Consider the following 17,783-nt stretch of genomic DNA (forward strand, 5'->3'; position numbering starts at 1 on the left):
AATTTTTGGCAAGTTACAGCTTGCTCTTGGCTTTACACTGTGCACAATATGACCTCATCTAGTGTTATTGCTGGCATTACAGGTACAAATATCAGTAGAACATTACTCGCTCAAGACAAAACAGCAGTAGACCAAAGAAGGTCTAAATTGCCAAGTGCCTCAATTCAGACAGGCCAGAAAAGGTCTACTATACCATTTCTCCCATGACTCACAAAATTTATCTAAGATAACAAATCTGTGTTGGTCCAAACATGACAAATGAACATCATTTCGATCAGAGAAGCACAACAGGAAATACTTGAAAGGTCATCTCATTTCTGTAGTTATGCATAGATTACTTAAAATTCTTTCTACTATTTTCCTGGACTTTAGTTTCTCCCCATTCCGACTCACTCTATATACTGTCGACCAGTTAGTCATCCTAGCTCTGCAACTTTGGGCAAGTTACCTAACTTCTCAGGGTCTCAGTTTCTTCATCTGCTAAATGAGGGGGCTGTGCTAGATTAGTGCTTTTTATACTGTGTTACTTAGAGCCCTCGAGCGCTTAGAGCCCTCAGAAGTGCTTTGGTGCCTTGTGTGCCACTGCACAAGTTGGGGAAAAGATGGGCTGAGTTGGAAGGCTTCTGTGTATCTACTTCAAACACAGCAGCCCTTTTAAAAACTATGGGCCTGTCTAAAATTTGGTTTGGAAAGAGTTCTGCTACTACAAAAAGTTTAAGTGACATTATACTTACAAGATTTCTAAGGGCCCTTCTGGTTCCCCAAACTAGGATTTTTTTTTTAAAATGTCTCATACACAACAGGGATTTAATGGGATAAAGTGTTTACACACAGAAACACAATAAATGACTCATTGTTATTATTACCTTTTTTCTAACCACTTTTTAGTCTTGGTATTATCTCAATAAGATGCAATGTAATACTTAAATGATGATGTGAATATACGATATGCACTGTGAAAGTAACTGGCGATTCTCATGAAGACTGTCATTTTGAAAGCCATAGAAAAATGGCTTACAAAGTTCAAGACCAAATTCAAATTCTGCATATTTTTTTTTCTCTTAGGCAACAGTAAAACTATGTCTTAATCCAAGCAAATTATCTTTAGTCTCACAAATACTGTTTTAGAAACAGCAGCCTCATCACACCCGCGCCTCAGAGCGTACGGCACTGCCCAGACCCGGATCGGCGACGAGTAGACACGCGAAAAGCAGCACCTAGGGTTTGCTTGTTTGTTCGCGCGTTGTGTGTCTGTAACAGATGCCTAATACTGGTAATAGCCTGGTAAAATGAGTCTACGGAAACAGTTGCTAGGTTTATCTAACAGCCTCTTCTAGTAGTCGACCGACGCTTAGGTAACAATGGAGCCACTGGACCAATGTTGCGCCACGTCCGGTTTCGTTGCTGGCAGCCCCGCCCATTTGTCCCAGGGCCGGAAGTGAGGTCTTCGGTGTTCTTCCCTGCCCCAAGATGGCAACGGCCGAAGACGAGTTACTGCCGCCGCGGCTCCCCGAGCTGTTCGAAACCAGCAAGCAGCTTCTGGACGAAGTGGAAGTCGCGACTGAACCCACCGGCTCCCGCATCATCCAAGATAAGGTGCTCAAGGGATTGGACCTCCTGAAGAAGGCTGCCGAAATGTTATCGGAGCTCGACTTGTTCAGGTATGGGGAGAGGGTAGTATGACTGAGAACGTAGGTAATAATAGTTACCAAGGGCGGAACCATTGATCATGGGTGCAGGAGACCTTTAAAACCCGGAGCCTTTCTTTCCTACCTCCCACTGCGACCTTGTGTACATTGTTTACATTCTCCATCTCTCTTCCGAGATAAGTATCACACGACTCTGCTCCCTAGTGTTGGCTATTTGCATAGGCATTGGGTGTGAGCGCACAGCCACTGTCAGTGAAGAAAACTGGCAGCTGTTCCCGGTGCCTCCTCCCTTTGTCCCACCCACACCCACACCCCAGCCCTTCCCTCCCCCAGGAAGACAGGGCCACAGTTTTAATGCCCAGCCAGACTTCACAGCCTTCTCTTTGCTCTTTCCAGCCGAAATGAAGATTTGGAAGAGATTGTCTCCAGCGATCTGAAGTACCTGATGGTGCCAGCATTTCAAGGAGCATTCGCCATGAAACAAGTCAACCCCAGCAAGCGTCTAGATAATTTGCAGTGGGCTCGAGAACGCTTTTTAAACTACTTAACTCAGTGCCAATACTATCATGTGGCAGAGTTTGAGCTGCCCAAAACCAAGACCAACTCCACTGAAAATAACACTGCTAATTCCTCCATGGCCTATCCTAGCCTCGTTGCTATGGCATCTCAGAGACAGGCTAAAATAGAGAGGTGGGTCATTTGAGGACTGCCCAATGGCAGTGCTGTTGGTGGGGAGGGGTGCATGTTTGTTTTTTTTCCCTGGGGGTGGGGTGGGAAACAATGGTGTGTGTCACTCTTTGGATTCTTATTTAGCATAGGCCCTGGTGAGAGCAAACTCCTGAGTTTCTCAAGAAACCACTGCCTTGGTTGAAATGATCATACCTAACTGTCAGATCCCTAGCACCTTATGGTTGCCAACAACAGCAATGTAGTTTAGCAGAGTGTCTCCCAGTCTCTCCCACATCACAGCACAGCAATACTCACATGGTACAGTGAGGTATCTCTGAAGGGCACAAATATCTTGTACCTATAGTCCATTTATGGTCAATTGATTGAGAAGCTCTGTTCTAACAATACTGGATGAAGTGTGTAACATCCTGAACTAATATTAGTACTGGCATACTTTATTATGTGACCTTGAACACCTTGCTTACTCTCTTAGTTTAGTTTTTTAAAAAGAGTGCTCACAGTGTTTAGGAGCTATGCTAGGCACTGGGGATTCAACCTAAGTATGGGCGTTTGTATGAATATGGGTGGTCTCTGCCTTGGAGGAGCATGCAGTGTGGTGAGGAAAAGAGGCATAGAAACAGTATAAATTATAAAATGATGTGATAGGGAAATGCACAACTTATCGGGAGAGCAGACAGGAGGGGCACCTAACCAAAGAGGGAGCAGGAGAGAGGAGAAGGCTCCCTGGACGAGGTGACTCCTGTGATGAGTTGTTTAAGGATGCATAGGAGTATCATCTAGAGGAAGAAGAAAGGAGGGCTTTAGCCAGCAGAGATAATAGCATTAGTAAAGCTACAGGGACATTAAAGACCACAGTGCTGGGGTGGGGAACAACCGTAAGCAATTAGGTGTTGCTAGGACACAAAGTGGGTGGTGAAGAAGGGGAAAGAATGGTGCTGAAGAATTTGTAGGGTTCACACCAAGGAGAGCTTGGAGTGCGAGGAAGGTGAAAGAATGACCTTGTTCCTGAGAACTTGGGAAGGGGGTTTGAATCCCAGCTCCAAAATTTAATCATTCTGATTTTGGGTAGGTTGCTTAATCCCTCAGTGCCTTAATTTCCCCAGATGTCAAATTGGATAATAATAGGTCCTATAAAATAGAAGAGAAAAAGCTCTTACCACATTGTCCGATACAGTAAGCGCTCAAAAGTCAGCTATTGTTGTATCTTTGTAACTGAGTACCGGTTGTGGAATGAGAGACCTGGGTTTGAGACCAGCTTTACTTATAAGACATTGAACTTTGGGTAACTTATGTAACCTGTCTGAGCCTCAGGTTTCCTCATATGTGAAGTCTAAGTAACAGTGGTACCTATCTCATAGGGTTAAGAGGCATTAATAAAATAAGCCACATAAAACAGCTAGCATAGTATGTGTTACATAGTAAATATTCTATAAATCTTACCTATTATTAGGCTATGCTAAAGAGCTTGAGATTTGTTTGTGACTAGGGATCCACCGGAGGTGGGTTTTTTTTTTGTCTTAAAGGGTAGCAAGGTCATATTTGCATTTTAACTGGCATACTCTGGCAGCAGTTAGGAAGCATTCTGAGGAAGAAGATTAGATTCAGTTACGTCACAGAGGTGATGAGACCTTACTACTGCAATGGCAGAAGGGATGGAGGGGATATATTTATAGGGTTGAATCTGCAGAAAATGATCAATTGGTTGTGACAGGTAGGGTAGAAGGAAGCAGCAAGGAAGATGTCCATGTTTCTGATGTAGGTGGGTGGCTGTGGAACTCATTGAGATGGGGGAATAGAAGAGGAAGAACAGATAGGGGAGAGTATGAATTGTATATTGAGACATGTTGCATTTAAGGTGCCTAGGAGACATCCAAGTCAAGGTATCTGTAGCATGAAGCTCAGAGGAGAGGCCTGGTCTAGAGACCTGAAAATTGATTGATTCAGTTAACATATTTATTGAGCCTTTACTGTGTGCTAAGTAATGGAGACCCAGACAAAGTCCATGACCTCATGGAGCTCTTGTTTTGGTGGAGGAGACAGACAGTAAGCTAGTAAATAAAAATGTGATTTTAGGTGGTAAGGGCTTTAAAGAATAATAAAGTGTGGTTAAGAGCTAGTGAGTGACAGAGAATGATTTTTGAGGAAATGGGATAGACTGATATGAAGTGGAATTCAGTATCATGTCCTTTGTAAGAAGGTAGGAAGCCCATTGGCATATAACAGTAGTTTAAACAGTGAGTTTGGTATCCAAATAATCGTAATATAACCCAAAAAAAGACTGTAAATGCACTAGAGAGATACAAATGGTGTTGTGGACAAAGACCAGGGAGTGATCACATCTGGTTGGAGGGTTAAGGGAAAGGTTTCCGAATGTAGTTGCATTTGAGGTGAGACTAGAAGGATGGTTAAAAATGCAAATTATAGGTTAGCCTGAATGTAAAAGTAATAATACTCATTGTAGAAATTTGGAAAACAGAACATTTTTTTAAATTAAAAATAAATCTTCATCCTAGCACTCAGAGATGATCTTTGTTAACTATCTGATGTATTTCCTTCCAGATATATAGTTATTTTAGTTAATAAATTTGGAAGAATACCATAAATATAGATTTTTTAATCCTTTTTTTTTTTAAACCTAACATCCTGTTTTGGTTTCCCAATGTCTTTTGACGCTGTGGTATTTAATAGTTAAATAGTATTCCAGCATAACAGTCATATCATAATTATTTAAACTAATCTTTTATTGTCATGCTTAGCCTGTTTATGGGTTGATTTGTTGATTTGTTGTTATGAGGAAACATAACTGCATCTGTCACTGTTCCTGTAGGACAGATTTCTAGAAGGACCAGTGGCTAAATCAAAAGGTTTGAATATTTTGGCTCTTGATGGTAATTATATTGCTTTCCACAATAACAAAGTTTCAAAGTATGTCCCACTGCAACAGTATTGAATGGCAACACTTAGAAAACCCAGATGGGCAAGCAGGAAAGATACCACATTGTTTTGGTTTGCATTTCTTTGGTTAGAAAGCTTGATCTGTGAATTTTTTTTTTAATGCCTGACAGATGAGATACCAACACTATCTTTTCGCTAATGGCTCCCATATTTATATCACTAACCCAGACCTCTCCTGACTTTGAACACCATACCATATGTGGATGTTTCACAGACATCTTAAACTTAACATGCCCTAAATTGAACTGCTGGCTTTTTAATCCCCAAATGTGCCCCCACACTCATGTCTTTACCATCTCAATAAACAGACCACCACTCACCCAGGTTTTAAGCCAGAAACGTGGGAGTTAGCTTCAGTTCCTCCCTTCTGAATTGCCACATCCAGTCCATCAACAAGGCCTGCAAGTTCTAGCTACAAAACGTACCTTATGTCCTTCTGTTTCTCTTTCTCCACTATCATACCTTCATCTAGGCCACCAGCATCTCGCACTTGAAATATCCAAAAAGACCTGGATGATCTGGCACCTGCCTCTCTCCAATCTCGTCATATATCATACTCCTCTTGTTCACTAGACTGCTGCCGTAATAGCCTTCTTTCAGTTCTGAACAGATCCAGTTCTTTCCTTCTACAGAGTCTTTGTACATGTTGTTCTCTTTGCATGGAATGCTCTTTATTTATCTGTCTTTCTGGGCTTTGTCTTTCTCCCCTACTGTAATGTATACTCCACGAGAGCAGTAGCCATTTCTCTCCTGTTCTCTGTGGTATGTCTAGCACAGGGCTTGGTATATAGAAGGTGCTCAAAATATATTTATTCTTGACAAGCAGGGGGGAATAACATGAGCAAAAGCCCAAGGCAGGGTAGTTGGAGGTATGTACAGGAAATGGAGAATAGTCTGATTTGGCAGAAGCTAAGAGTAGTATGGTTGGAGGACTATAAGGAAGTGATGTGTATGGAACATTGAAAGGGAAGAGAAGAGCAGAAAGACAAGTTAACGTGTTATAATAGTACGTCAACTGGGAAGAAGTGATAAAAATGAAGTTACAACTATCAGATGTTATTTTTTTCTTACATCTTTATTAGAGTATAATTGCTTTACAATGGTGTGTTAGTTTCTACTTTATAACAAAGTGAATCAGTTATACATATGTTCCCATATCTCTTCCCTCTTGCATCTTCCTCCCTCCCACCCTCCCTATCCCACCCCTCTAGGGGGTCACAAAGCACTGAGCTGATCTCCCTGTGCTATGCGGCTGCTTCCCACTAGCTATCTATTTTATGTTTAGTAGTGTATATGTGTCCATGCCACTCTCTTACTTTGTCACAGCTCACCCTTCCCCCTCCCTGTGTCCTCAAGTCCATTCTCTAGTAGGTCTGTGTCTTTATTCCTGCCTTACCCCTAGGTTCTTCATGACATTTTTTTTCTTAAATTCCATATATATCTGTTAACATACGGTATTTGTCTTTCTCTTTCTGACTTACTTCACTCTGTATGACAGATGGGTAAAGAAGATGTGGCACATATATACAATGGAATATTACTCAGCCATAAAAAGAAACGAAATTGAGCTATTTGTAATTAGGTGGATAGACCTAGAGATATCACTTTTGCAAGAAGCATTTATATGATTAGAAAACAAATTGTTCAAATCCTTGTTTAATTTCTGTAAGTCCTCTATCCCCCACCTCATGACTTTACACACTGAGGCCATCCTACATAAAACACCTGAATGGTATGTTCTCTCTCTCCCTCAAAACCTGTTTCTTCACGTATCTTCTCTAATTCCCATCTTTGAGGCATAAGTCTTGATTAACTGTACCTACATTCTTTCAACAGAACTGGAGAAGTAGAAGCTGGGTAAGTAATGAGTCTAGTTTTAGGTTTACTGAATTTAGGTCCTGAAGTGACAACTGGACAGCCATGTCCATAGACAGATGGAAACGTGTAACTAAAACTTATCAGACTGTTTTGCTACTAGTGCTAAAAATTCAGGAGTGTCACTGGGTGTGGATAGTTTGCCAAGAAAAAACATGTAGAGAGAGAAAAAAGTCAAGGATAAAACCTTGGGGCAAATTAAGGGAGAAGGAAGAGGAAAGAAAGAGCAGAGGTAAGAGACTCAACAAGGTACAGGTAAAAGTACTTACAGAAGCATGGGGAAGAGAGAGGACAAATGTCATATCCTCTTTGAAGCTTCTCTCTACCTGTCTCCCCTCCCAAATACTGTAGCACTTAGTTTATGTTACTTACCAGGCCATAACAATCTGTTATTTTCTAGACTTGGAAGTTCTAAAGGTCAGAGACCTTGACTAATTTTATCCTTAGTATCCTAATCATATCATTATATCCTTGGTACCCAACCGGTAGTTGGATCATAGTAGGTATTTGAGGTATCTTTGGGAAGGACAGAGTAGTCATCAGAAAGATGGAAACAATAGAGTATAGCAGAAAAAACCTGGGCTTTGGAGTCAGGCCTGGGGTTACCAGTCCAATTTCTGCCACCTAGTAGATGGGTATCATCTGGCCTCCCTTAACGTCAGTTTTTCCCATCAGATAACAATATATTGCTGCTTACAAAGCACTTTCATGAATATTGTTCATTTGACCCTCTTAACAGCCCCATGAAGCAGATATTATCCCATTTTAGAAATAAGGAAATGGGCTCTGAGTACTGACTTGTCCAAAGTTACATGGCTGGTAAGTGACCAGGCTTTATTTTTGTTTTTGTTTTTTTATGGTACGCGGGCCTCTCACTGTTGTGGCCTCTCCCGTTGCGGAGCACAGGCTCCAGACGCGCAGGCTCAGCGGCCATGGCTCACGGGCCCAGCCACTCCGCGGCATGTGGGATCTTCCCAGACTGGGGCACGAACCCATGTCCCCTGCATCAGCAGGCGGACTCTCAACCACTGCGCCACCAGGGAAGCCCCGCAGGCTTTAGACTCAGGTCTTCAAATTCCCAGTTCTAGTGCTGTTTAGAAAAGAGAGAAAAGTGGTCATTTGAAAAGGCAGAACATGGATTGAGGGAAGGTGTTTCTAGGATAGGGGAAAGGCACCAGTAGAGTAAAAAATTGTAACTGCTAATGACAGGGAGGATGATTGAGTGAGGCTTGGAAGAATGTGGGTGGGGACAGGATTGATAGCCAAAGTGAAATGGTAAAGACATTAGCTGCTTAAAGGCAAGAGGAGAGGAGGAAAGGTGAAGCTATAGAGATTTTAAGTTAAAAAGGGAAATTGAATTTGTACATTGGCTGGCCATCTGGTGAGCGTGATGGTGGCATGGAATCCACAAAAAAATGAGCAAAAAGATAGCTGAACAAGAGTGACCGTTCCACTGAGGTTTGATCATATGAATTTGTAGTTGACTCATTTGACACAAATTTGTAATTCGTTACCTCTCTTCAGCACCTTGGGAACAGAAAAGGGGAATGAATGATGAAAGTTGCCCAGAGTCAGAAGGGTGTCAGGCAGTGGGGAATTCTAGGGTGATAGGGAGTGTTTGCATGCAGCGGCTCACCATAGGAAATCTAGAACAGTGACAAAGGCCTAGGACAGTGGTTTACAATCTGTTCCTTCGAGCCCTAAGATTCCACCACAGTGCATGGGTAGGGGGCATGTTGGGAGCCCTCCTCTGATTTAACCAAGGTGGATTTTATCTTTTATTACTTTTTGGAGGTCCAAATAAGCTCTTATAAGAAGAAAGCGTTCTTCTGCTAAGACAGAAAGGTTTAAAAAACACTGGCCCCAAAGAATAGGAGTTCAGGAACTTAGAAGTCCCAAAGATGACTAGGAGCAAAGTCATAGAAGCAAAGGAAGTAGAGAAGAAGGAAAGACCAGAGAATGTGACTAGACCACATGCATGCAGAGGATAGGAAAGGAAGCACAGGAACCTTATTCAAAGGCCCAGTAGACTAACCAAGAATATACCCTGGATTACATACATTCTAAGGCCCTGATATGTGTGTGTGTGTGTGTGTGTGTGTGTGTGTGTGTATATGTGTATTTTTTTTCCTGACTTAGGTACATCCAGGAAAGAGGATGGGGGTAGGAGTGGCACCAGAGTTAAATGTTCTCAAGTGATATCTGTAATAGAATTCATGAAGTAGGAACTGACCTGTGTAGTGTTTGACTCAGAAGGCCACCTATGATGATGCTGTGACAGTTATTTGTAACATTACATAAAGTGCCCACTTATTGATTAAAAGGAGCAGAAGAGCCTAAAAGTTTTTATAATAAAGAATGTTTCCAGAGGGGAGGTTCTTGACGTTTTGTGGGTCGTGGACCTCCTTAACCTCTCCCCAGGGAGAAAAAAAAAAAGAAGAAGAAGCATACACGTAGAATTCTATACAAAATTTCGGGGAGTTCAAGAACATCCCTCCCTCCAAACTCTGTCCGTGGACCTCAAGTTAAGAACTCTAGATTTGGGTGAACACGCACAGAGGAGTGTCTGATTCTGGAGGTCTAAGTGTGGGGTTCCAGACATAGATATTTCAAGATACTTCTCTTGGAAGTCGTGGAGTTTTCTCTTGACTCCTGTCTTTGCCTCAAGACCTTACATCCAATAAATCAACAAATACTGTTATATTTTAATTGCGTCCACATCTCACCACCTCCCTATTTCACGTCACTGTCTCTCACCTGGATTGTGGCAATATCCTCTTACAGATTTTCGTGCTCCACACTTGCCTCCCCCCATTGCCCACAGTCTACACACAACAGAGTAGTCCATTAAAAAAAAGTTCATTTCATGTATTCTACTTTAAAGCTTCCAGTGGCTTTCTCTTCTCAAAATATCATGACATTTGATATTTCATGTCTTCTTGGCCTACAGGTTCTACAAATTATGGTCCTGGCTATCTCTCTGACCTCACTTCCTATTATTCTTCACGCCATGCCAGCCACACTGACCTCCTTGCTATTTCTCAAACATGTCAGGCCAGCACTCTCCCACCCCAGGCGCTTCATATTTGCTTTTCCCCCTTAGAACACTGTTTCACATACTGGCATGGCTTCCATCCTTATTTCCTTGAAGTCTTTCCTCAAATGTCATCTCTTCAAAGAAGTCTCTCACCCCTACTTTTGCACCATTACTCTATCCACTTTACCTTGCTTTTTTCCCTTCTTCAGAGCACTTCACCACCACCTGACTCATCTATTTCTTTTTCTCTGTCTTCTCACACTAGAATGAAAGCTTTAAGAGAACAAGGACTTTCTTGTATGCACTGTTGTGGCTCAAGCACTGAGAACAGTACCTGTCACACAATAGGTACTCAGTAAATAGTCGTCCAGTGAGTGACAGATGACGTACTAGAAGGCATCTTGAAAAAGGCAGGCGGGGTGGATATGAGTCTTCAAATTATACTAGGATGAGTTAGAGGAGCTGGAAATGTTTTGCCCATAAGAAAAGAAGAGATGACCATTTTTTAGGCTGTTTCACAAGGAATTCCAGCATCAATGGCAGGTAAATGACCCCTAAGATTCTATGACTATTTGAATCTGTAATTCCCAAATGGACATTGTATATACTAAGCACCCAACCTAGTAAAGGTTGATGTCATAAAGTTGCTAAGGCACTCCCATCTCAAAATATGATGGGAAGAGTTGCTCAGATCAGGTTACTTCGATCTTTTTCTGGTTTCAGAATGTATTTCTCAGCTTCTGCTGATCGCTTCATTGCCTTGTAGTCTTAAGAGAACTGCCTTGGTGGCAAATTCTGAGATATAGAATCTGTATTATTGCCTAAATGGAAAGCGGTGTACCTGGTCATTTGTAAAGGTAAAATTGTATTGTGGCCTTCTTTTGAAGGAACACCTCTTTATTTTTAAGTTCATGGCTAATGTGTTTCTGTGGAACAGATACAAGCAGAAGAAGGAGGTGGAGAATAGGTTGTCTGCAATGAAATCTGCTGTGGAAAGTGGTCAGGCAGATGACGAGCATGTTCATGAATATTACCTCCTTCACCTTCGAAGGTGGATTGGTATCAGCCTAGAAGAGATTGAGAGCATTGACCAGGAGATAAAGATCTTGAGAGGAGAAGACTCTTCAAAAGAGGTAAGCCTGGTTGCTGCCTATATCGCTAAAAAAGCTACTGTCACAGATTTGAATCTTCTACAGGAGAGTAATCGAATTAAAATCCTTTTAAGTCTCCATAAAATCATTGTTCTTATTAAGATTAGTGGAGGAAGGCTGAAGGTTCACTAGGATAGCTTTCTTTCTAGCTTATAGTATTGTTCCCCAGTGTTTTCTAACCTGTAACACACTTCCAGTCTTTTGTAATTTTGTGACATGCTAGGAGGGAAAGAGGCTTCTCTGAAGTGAAATTTGGTTTGGGCTGTGAGCAGTCATGACTGCTGAAGGAAGGCATAGGGAGGTGGGCCTTGAAAACCTATGCGTGACTGTAATAAACAGGAAGAGGGATAGGATGGGAATGAAGAAGAAGTGTGTAACTGGAGAAAGAGAAAAGAGTAAAAAGAAGATAAAGCAAAAGACATGGAATGTGTTTAGATTGGGGGAGAAACCAGGATTTAACCTTACACAGTGATACACTCTCACACCTTAGGTCACCCAAGTATGAAACACAGCAAGGACATCTCTGTGCACAAAATATTGGGCATATTGGTAAAGAAAATTTGTTGTAACCCCACTTTGGCTGCCTCTGAAGATCATAACCGTGTTTTGGAGCTGCTACTTCAAAATATTAGGCTCTGCTGCCACTTATTTTTTGGTTCAGAATATAACATGAATTGAGTTGAATTTATCAGCTAGTTGCAGGCATTTAAGTCCTCAGAGAAACCTCTTGCTAATTTGATTTGCACTAATTAGCTCAGGAGCTTTTGCCTCAGGGTAACATCAACCTAGTTTCTCCTGTGAAAGGATCAAAGAATGAACAATTAGTATTCTAAAACCTTAAGGCCCCTTGGGCATATCTAGATGAGTGGTTCACAAGCATCCTGAGGCTGGACTCTTCTGGATCCTCCCATCTCCTTAGTTTTTTGTTTTTATGCCCTCTCATTTGGTATTGGGATTGGCTCTGGAAGTGATGGAGTTTAGAAGCAAGTGAACATCTTTTCTTTGATCTTTTCTTTGGTGTGCCCCTGGACAGCCAAGTTTCCTTGAAACATTTCTATACACCTATATATGAAAGATAACTAACCCATTCTTCACCCCCTTGCATTTAGGAACATCCACTTCTAAAACACCCTAGGGAGCTCATGACAGTTAATAGCAAAATTACATTGGACAGGGTTTTAGCAGAAGGGTCTTCATAATTCAGCTTTAGCACTGAAGGCCAGGCTAAGGAAAGGGGCTTCAAATTCAGCTCAAGGGTTTTAGATGGAACATGGAAGAAGGCTTTGGAATCTTCCTCTTTGGAGGGGAGTATTTTAAAGTCAAGTAATTTTTCACTTGTGGTGAAATGGTTCCTGGGAGAGCTTTCTCTTCCTCCCTTTCCAGCAACATACTTGGGCCACCTCAGGAGAGCTAACCAACCTCCACCATTAGTATTCTGCATATATATCTTAGAGACTGATAAGTAGGGCTCTTCAAGCACCTAAACACATAAGAGCCTGCATAGTGGGGTGGGCAGAATGATAAGTACACTTCTGATAATTAATTTCCTTTTTAGGTATCAACTTCTCACTCATCTCATCAGGACAGGCCTCCAATGAAACTGTTTGTTCCCACTCGGAACATGGTCCAAACCAAGTAGGTAGTATTAAAAAGTGGGTTGCCTTTGCAAGCCCCCTACTTTTATGGTTCATTTACAGTGCATGAGTAACAGAAGGTAATGGCTTCACCTGGGGAGGCTGTTCTTTCATCAGAGGGATATTATCTCCTCTGATACTTTCTCTGTCTTCATCAGACATTTCCCTCACAAACTTGAGCTTAAAAATAGGCTAGAAAGGAAACCAACAAAAATTAATTAACTAATTAAAAACAGAAAAAAGAAAAGAATCTAAGGGAGAATTGTAGACCTTAAAATTGTTTCCCACTGTTTCCTTGAGCTACAGTTCTCAAAAGGACATGTTTGCCTATCTAGGTTTTAATTCTGAGTTTTGGGATGCTTTTCCATAGGGTGACAGAAGAGTCTTCTTCCTCTGTGTATCTTTTATACCCTCCAAGTATAAATACTCCTTCCCTCGTATCATCACTCCTCTATGGGGCGTTAGCCTCCAGGATTGCTTACTGGGAGATGATTCTGGGCTATGTATCTTCTCATGAAAGCTCTTGCCTTTAATTCTCCTTTTTTACATATCCTAACAGGAGTTTGCACAAATCCTCAGAAGATAGCTGGGTAGGGGAGCAAGGATGAAACAGACACAGACTTTATGACTAAAGAGAAGAGGCTTTTTAATAGAGCTATTTATGTTTACTTTTCTAAGTGCAGTGTGATTCTTGCAGAGTATTTGGAGCTGGTTATCCAGGTCTGGCATCTATGACAGTGAATGACTGGTATGACCAGCATCAGAAATTTGGAGCATTACCCGATCAGGGTATAGCCAAGAAAACATCAGGTATGGAGGGGTGGGAGGAGAGTAGTTATACTACTTCACTACTGGTCCCTAACTCTGGAGCAATTAAATTCAGACCAAGTATTGTTGCCCTTTAAAAGCAAAAGAAATCTGGACAAAGATTCTGAGTAATAGAACGGGTGGTTGCCACAGGAGAGGGAGGTTGGAGAGGGGAGATAGGTGAAGGGGATTAAGAGCTATACACCTCTAGTTATAAAATAAAGCCATAGGGGTGTAATATACAGCATAAGAAATGTGGTCAATAATATTATGATAACTTTGTGTAGGGACAGATAGTTACCAGATTTATGGTGGTGATCATTTCATAATATATGCAAATGTCAAACCACTGTAATGCACCTGAAACTAACATATTGTACATCAACTATATTTCGATTTTTTTAAAATTGGTTGAGATTAATAGATTGGCAATGACAGGAGAAAGGGTTGGTTAACTTGAAATAAGCCAATCTGGGGAAAAAAAAAAAAAGATTGGTAGAAAATGAAGAGCCTCAATGACCTGTGGAACAATGTAAAAATGTCTACCATATGTACAATTGGAATACCAGTAGGAGAGAAGAAAGAGAGAGAAGGGGCCATTAAAAAAAATTGAAGAAATGATGGCTGAAATATTCCCCAAATCTGTGAAACGCAAATTTTCAAATTTAGAAATATCAGTAAGCCCTAACTAAGCAGGTTTTAAATACAGTGAAAACCAAGCATAGGCACGTCGTAGTCAAACTGCCGAAAACAAAAGAAAAAGAGAATCTTGAAAGCAGCCAGAGATAAAGTACATATTACACACAGAAGAACAATGATACGAATTGTTGTCACCTTCCCATTTGAAACAGTGAGTCCCAGAGATAGTAAAGCAATGCCTCAATTAAACACTCCAGTTTTATTTATTTATTTATTTAACTTTTCATTACATTGGGTCTTCATTGCTGGGCGCGGGCTTTCTCTAGTTGCATCGAGCGGGGGCTGCTCTTTGTTGCGGTGTGTGGGCTTCTCGTTGCGGTGGCTTCTCGTTGCGGAGCACAGGCTCAAGGTGCTTGGGCTTCAGTATTTGTGGCACAGGGGCTTAGTTGCTCTGTGGCACGTGATATCTTCCCGGACCAGGGCTCAAACCCATGTCCCCTGCGTTGACAGGCAGATTCTTAACCAGTGCGCCACCAGGCAAGTCCCTAAACACCCCAATTTAAAAATGAGTAAAAGACCTTAGACACCTCACTGAAGAAGATTATATAGATGGGAAATAAGCATATGAAGAGATGCCCAATATCATGTGTCATTAGGGAGTTGCAAGTTAAAACAACAGTGATCCCACTACACCCCTATAAGAATGGCCAAAATCCAAAATACTGACAACACTAAATGCTAGCATGGATAATGGAGCAACAGGAACTGTCATTCATTGTTGGTGGGAATATAAAATGGTACAGACACTTTGGAAGACAGTTTGTCAGAATTAAACATTCTCTTACCATACTATCAAGCAGTCATGCTCCTTGGTATTTACCAAAATGAGTTGAAGTTAGGTCCACACAAAAATTGTACACAAATGTTTTTAGCAGCTTTATTCATAATTGCCAACATTTTGAAGCAACCAAGATGCCCTCAGTAGGCAAATGGATAAACTGTGGTACATACAGACAATGGAATAATATTCATTGCTAAAAACGAATGAGCTATCAAGACATAGAAAGACATGGAGGAACCTTAACTGCATATTACTAAGTGAAAGAAGCTAATCTGAAAAGGCTACCTACTGTATGATTCCAGCTACATGACATTCTGGAAAAGGCAAAACTATGGAGAGAGTAAAAGGGTCAGTGGTTGCCAGGGATTAGAGGAAAAGGAAGGATGAATAGGCAAAACCCAGCGGATTTTGGGGGCAGGTAGACTATTCAGTATGATGCCGTAATGGTGAATATATGTCATTATACATTTGCCCAAATCCATAGAATGTACAACACCAAGAGTGAACCCTAATGTAAACTGTGGACTTTGCATGATGATGATGCATCAATTTAGGTTCATTGATTATAACAAATGTACCACTGTGGCTCAATGTTGTTAGTGGGGGGAGGCTGTGTCGGTGTGGGGCAGGGGTATATAGGAATGCTATGTACTTTTCATTCAGTTTTACTGTATATCTAAAACTGCTCTAAAGCTAAGGCCTTTTTAAAAAAATAATGTAAAGAGAGAAAGCTATAAAGTCAATGGAGAAATTAAAAGGGAGAAAGGCAAGAAAGAATGGAGAAACAAAAAACAGATGAGATAAACAGAAAACCAATAGCAGAATGGTAAATCCAATTCAGCCATGTCAGTAATTATGTTAAATATAAATGGAGTAAACCTTCAAATTAGAAATCAGAGATTGATTACCAGACTCAACCACATGCTGTCTATAAGAGGTGCATTTTATTTGTTTTTTAATTATAGTTGATTTACAATATTAGTTTCAGGTGTACAGCAAAATGATTCAGTATTTTTGTAAATTATGCTCCATTATAAGTTATTACAAGATAATGAGTATCCCTGTGCTATACAATATATCCTTGTTGATTATCTATATTATACATAGTAGTTTGTATCTGTTAATCCCATACCCCTAATTTGTCCCTCCCCAGTTTCCTTTGCCCCCTTAGGTAGCCGCAAGTTTGTTTTCTATATCTGTGAGTCTGCTTCTGTTTTTCATATCCGTTCATTTGTATTACTTTTTAGATTCCACATTTACATAATATCATACAGTATTTGTCTTTCTCTGTCTGACTTATTTCACTAAGCATAATACCCTCTAGGTCCATCCATGTTGCTGCAAATTGCAGAATTTCATTCTTTTTTATGGCTGAGTAATAGTCCATTCTCTGTGTGTATGTATGTGTACATATATATGTATACCACATTGTCTTTATCCATTCGTCTGTTGATGGGCACTTGGGTTGCTTCCATCTCTTGGCTATTGTAAATAGTGCTGCTATAAACATCAGGGTGCATGTGTCTTTTCAAATTAGTGTTTTCATTTTTTCTAGATATATACCTAGGAATGGAATTGCTGGATGATATGGTAGTTCTATTTGTAGGTTTTTGAGGAACCTCCATACTGTTTTCCATAGTGGCTGCACCAATTTACATTCTTACCAACAGTGTACGAGGGTTCCCTTTTCTTCACATCCTCTCCAGCATTTGTTATTTGTAGACTTTTTGATGATAGCCATTCTGACAGGTGTGAGGTAATACTTAATTGTGGTTTTGATTTGCATTTTTTCTAATAATTATTGATGTTGCGCATCTTTTCACATGCCTGTTAGCCATCTGTATGTCTTTGGAAAACTGTCTCTTCAGGTCTTCTGCCCATTTATTGGGTTGTTTGTTTTTTTGATGATGAATTGTATGAACTGTTCATAATATTTGGGGTAGTAATCCCTTATGGGTCACATCAGTTGTAAATATTTGCTCCCAGTGTATAAGTTTAATTATGTCCCATTTGTTTAGTTTTGCTTTTACTTCTTTTGCCTTAGGAGAGAGAGCCAAAAAAAATATTGCTACGATTATGTCAGAGTGTTCTGCCTATATTCTCTTCTAGGAGTTTTATGGTTTTAGGTCTCCTAATCCATTTTGAGTTCATTTTTGTATATGGTGTGAGGGAATGTTCTAATCTCATTGTTTTACATGTAGCTGTCCAATTTTCCCAGCACCATTTATCAAAGAGACTGTCTTTTCTTCATTATATATTCTTGCCTCTTTTTTCATAGATTAATTGACCATAGCCTATTTCTGGGCTCTCTATTCTATTCCATTAGTCTGTGTGTCTGTTTTCGAGCCAGTACCATGCTGTTTTGATTACTGTAGCTTTGTAGTATAGTCTGAAGTCTGGGAGCATTATACCTCTGGCTTTGCTCTTTTTCCTCAAGATTGCTTTGGCAATTCAGGATCTTTTGTGGTTCCATATGAATTTTAGGGTTATTTGTTCTAGGCCTGT

The 17,783-nt window shown here is 40.7% G+C and overlaps 1 protein-coding gene across 4 annotated transcripts in view; it reads left to right on the forward strand.

Moving 5' to 3' along the window:
- Window positions 1-1,433: 1,433 nt before the first annotated feature.
- The window catches only part of LOC137217815 (immunoglobulin-binding protein 1-like), a 37,444-nt gene continuing 21,094 nt past the window's right edge, over window positions 1,434-17,783 (forward strand). The window contains exons 1-5 of one of the 4 annotated variants that reach the window (XM_067724775.1): window positions 1,434-1,661; window positions 2,046-2,339; window positions 11,144-11,339; window positions 12,913-12,992; window positions 13,689-13,801. In XM_067724775.1, coding sequence (XP_067580876.1) covers window positions 1,471-1,661; window positions 2,046-2,339; window positions 11,144-11,339; window positions 12,913-12,992; window positions 13,689-13,801 — 874 coding nt within the window. In that variant the 5' untranslated portion in view covers window positions 1,434-1,470. The remainder of the gene's footprint in view (window positions 1,662-2,045; window positions 2,340-11,143; window positions 11,340-12,912; window positions 12,993-13,688; window positions 13,802-17,783) is intronic. The other 3 variants (XM_067724777.1, XM_067724778.1, XM_067724776.1) reach the window with 3 other exon arrangements.

The sequence above is a fragment of the Pseudorca crassidens genome, chromosome Y (genome assembly GCF_039906515.1).
Source record: "Pseudorca crassidens isolate mPseCra1 chromosome Y, mPseCra1.hap1, whole genome shotgun sequence".
NCBI classification, from domain to species: Eukaryota; Metazoa; Chordata; class Mammalia; order Artiodactyla; family Delphinidae; genus Pseudorca; species Pseudorca crassidens.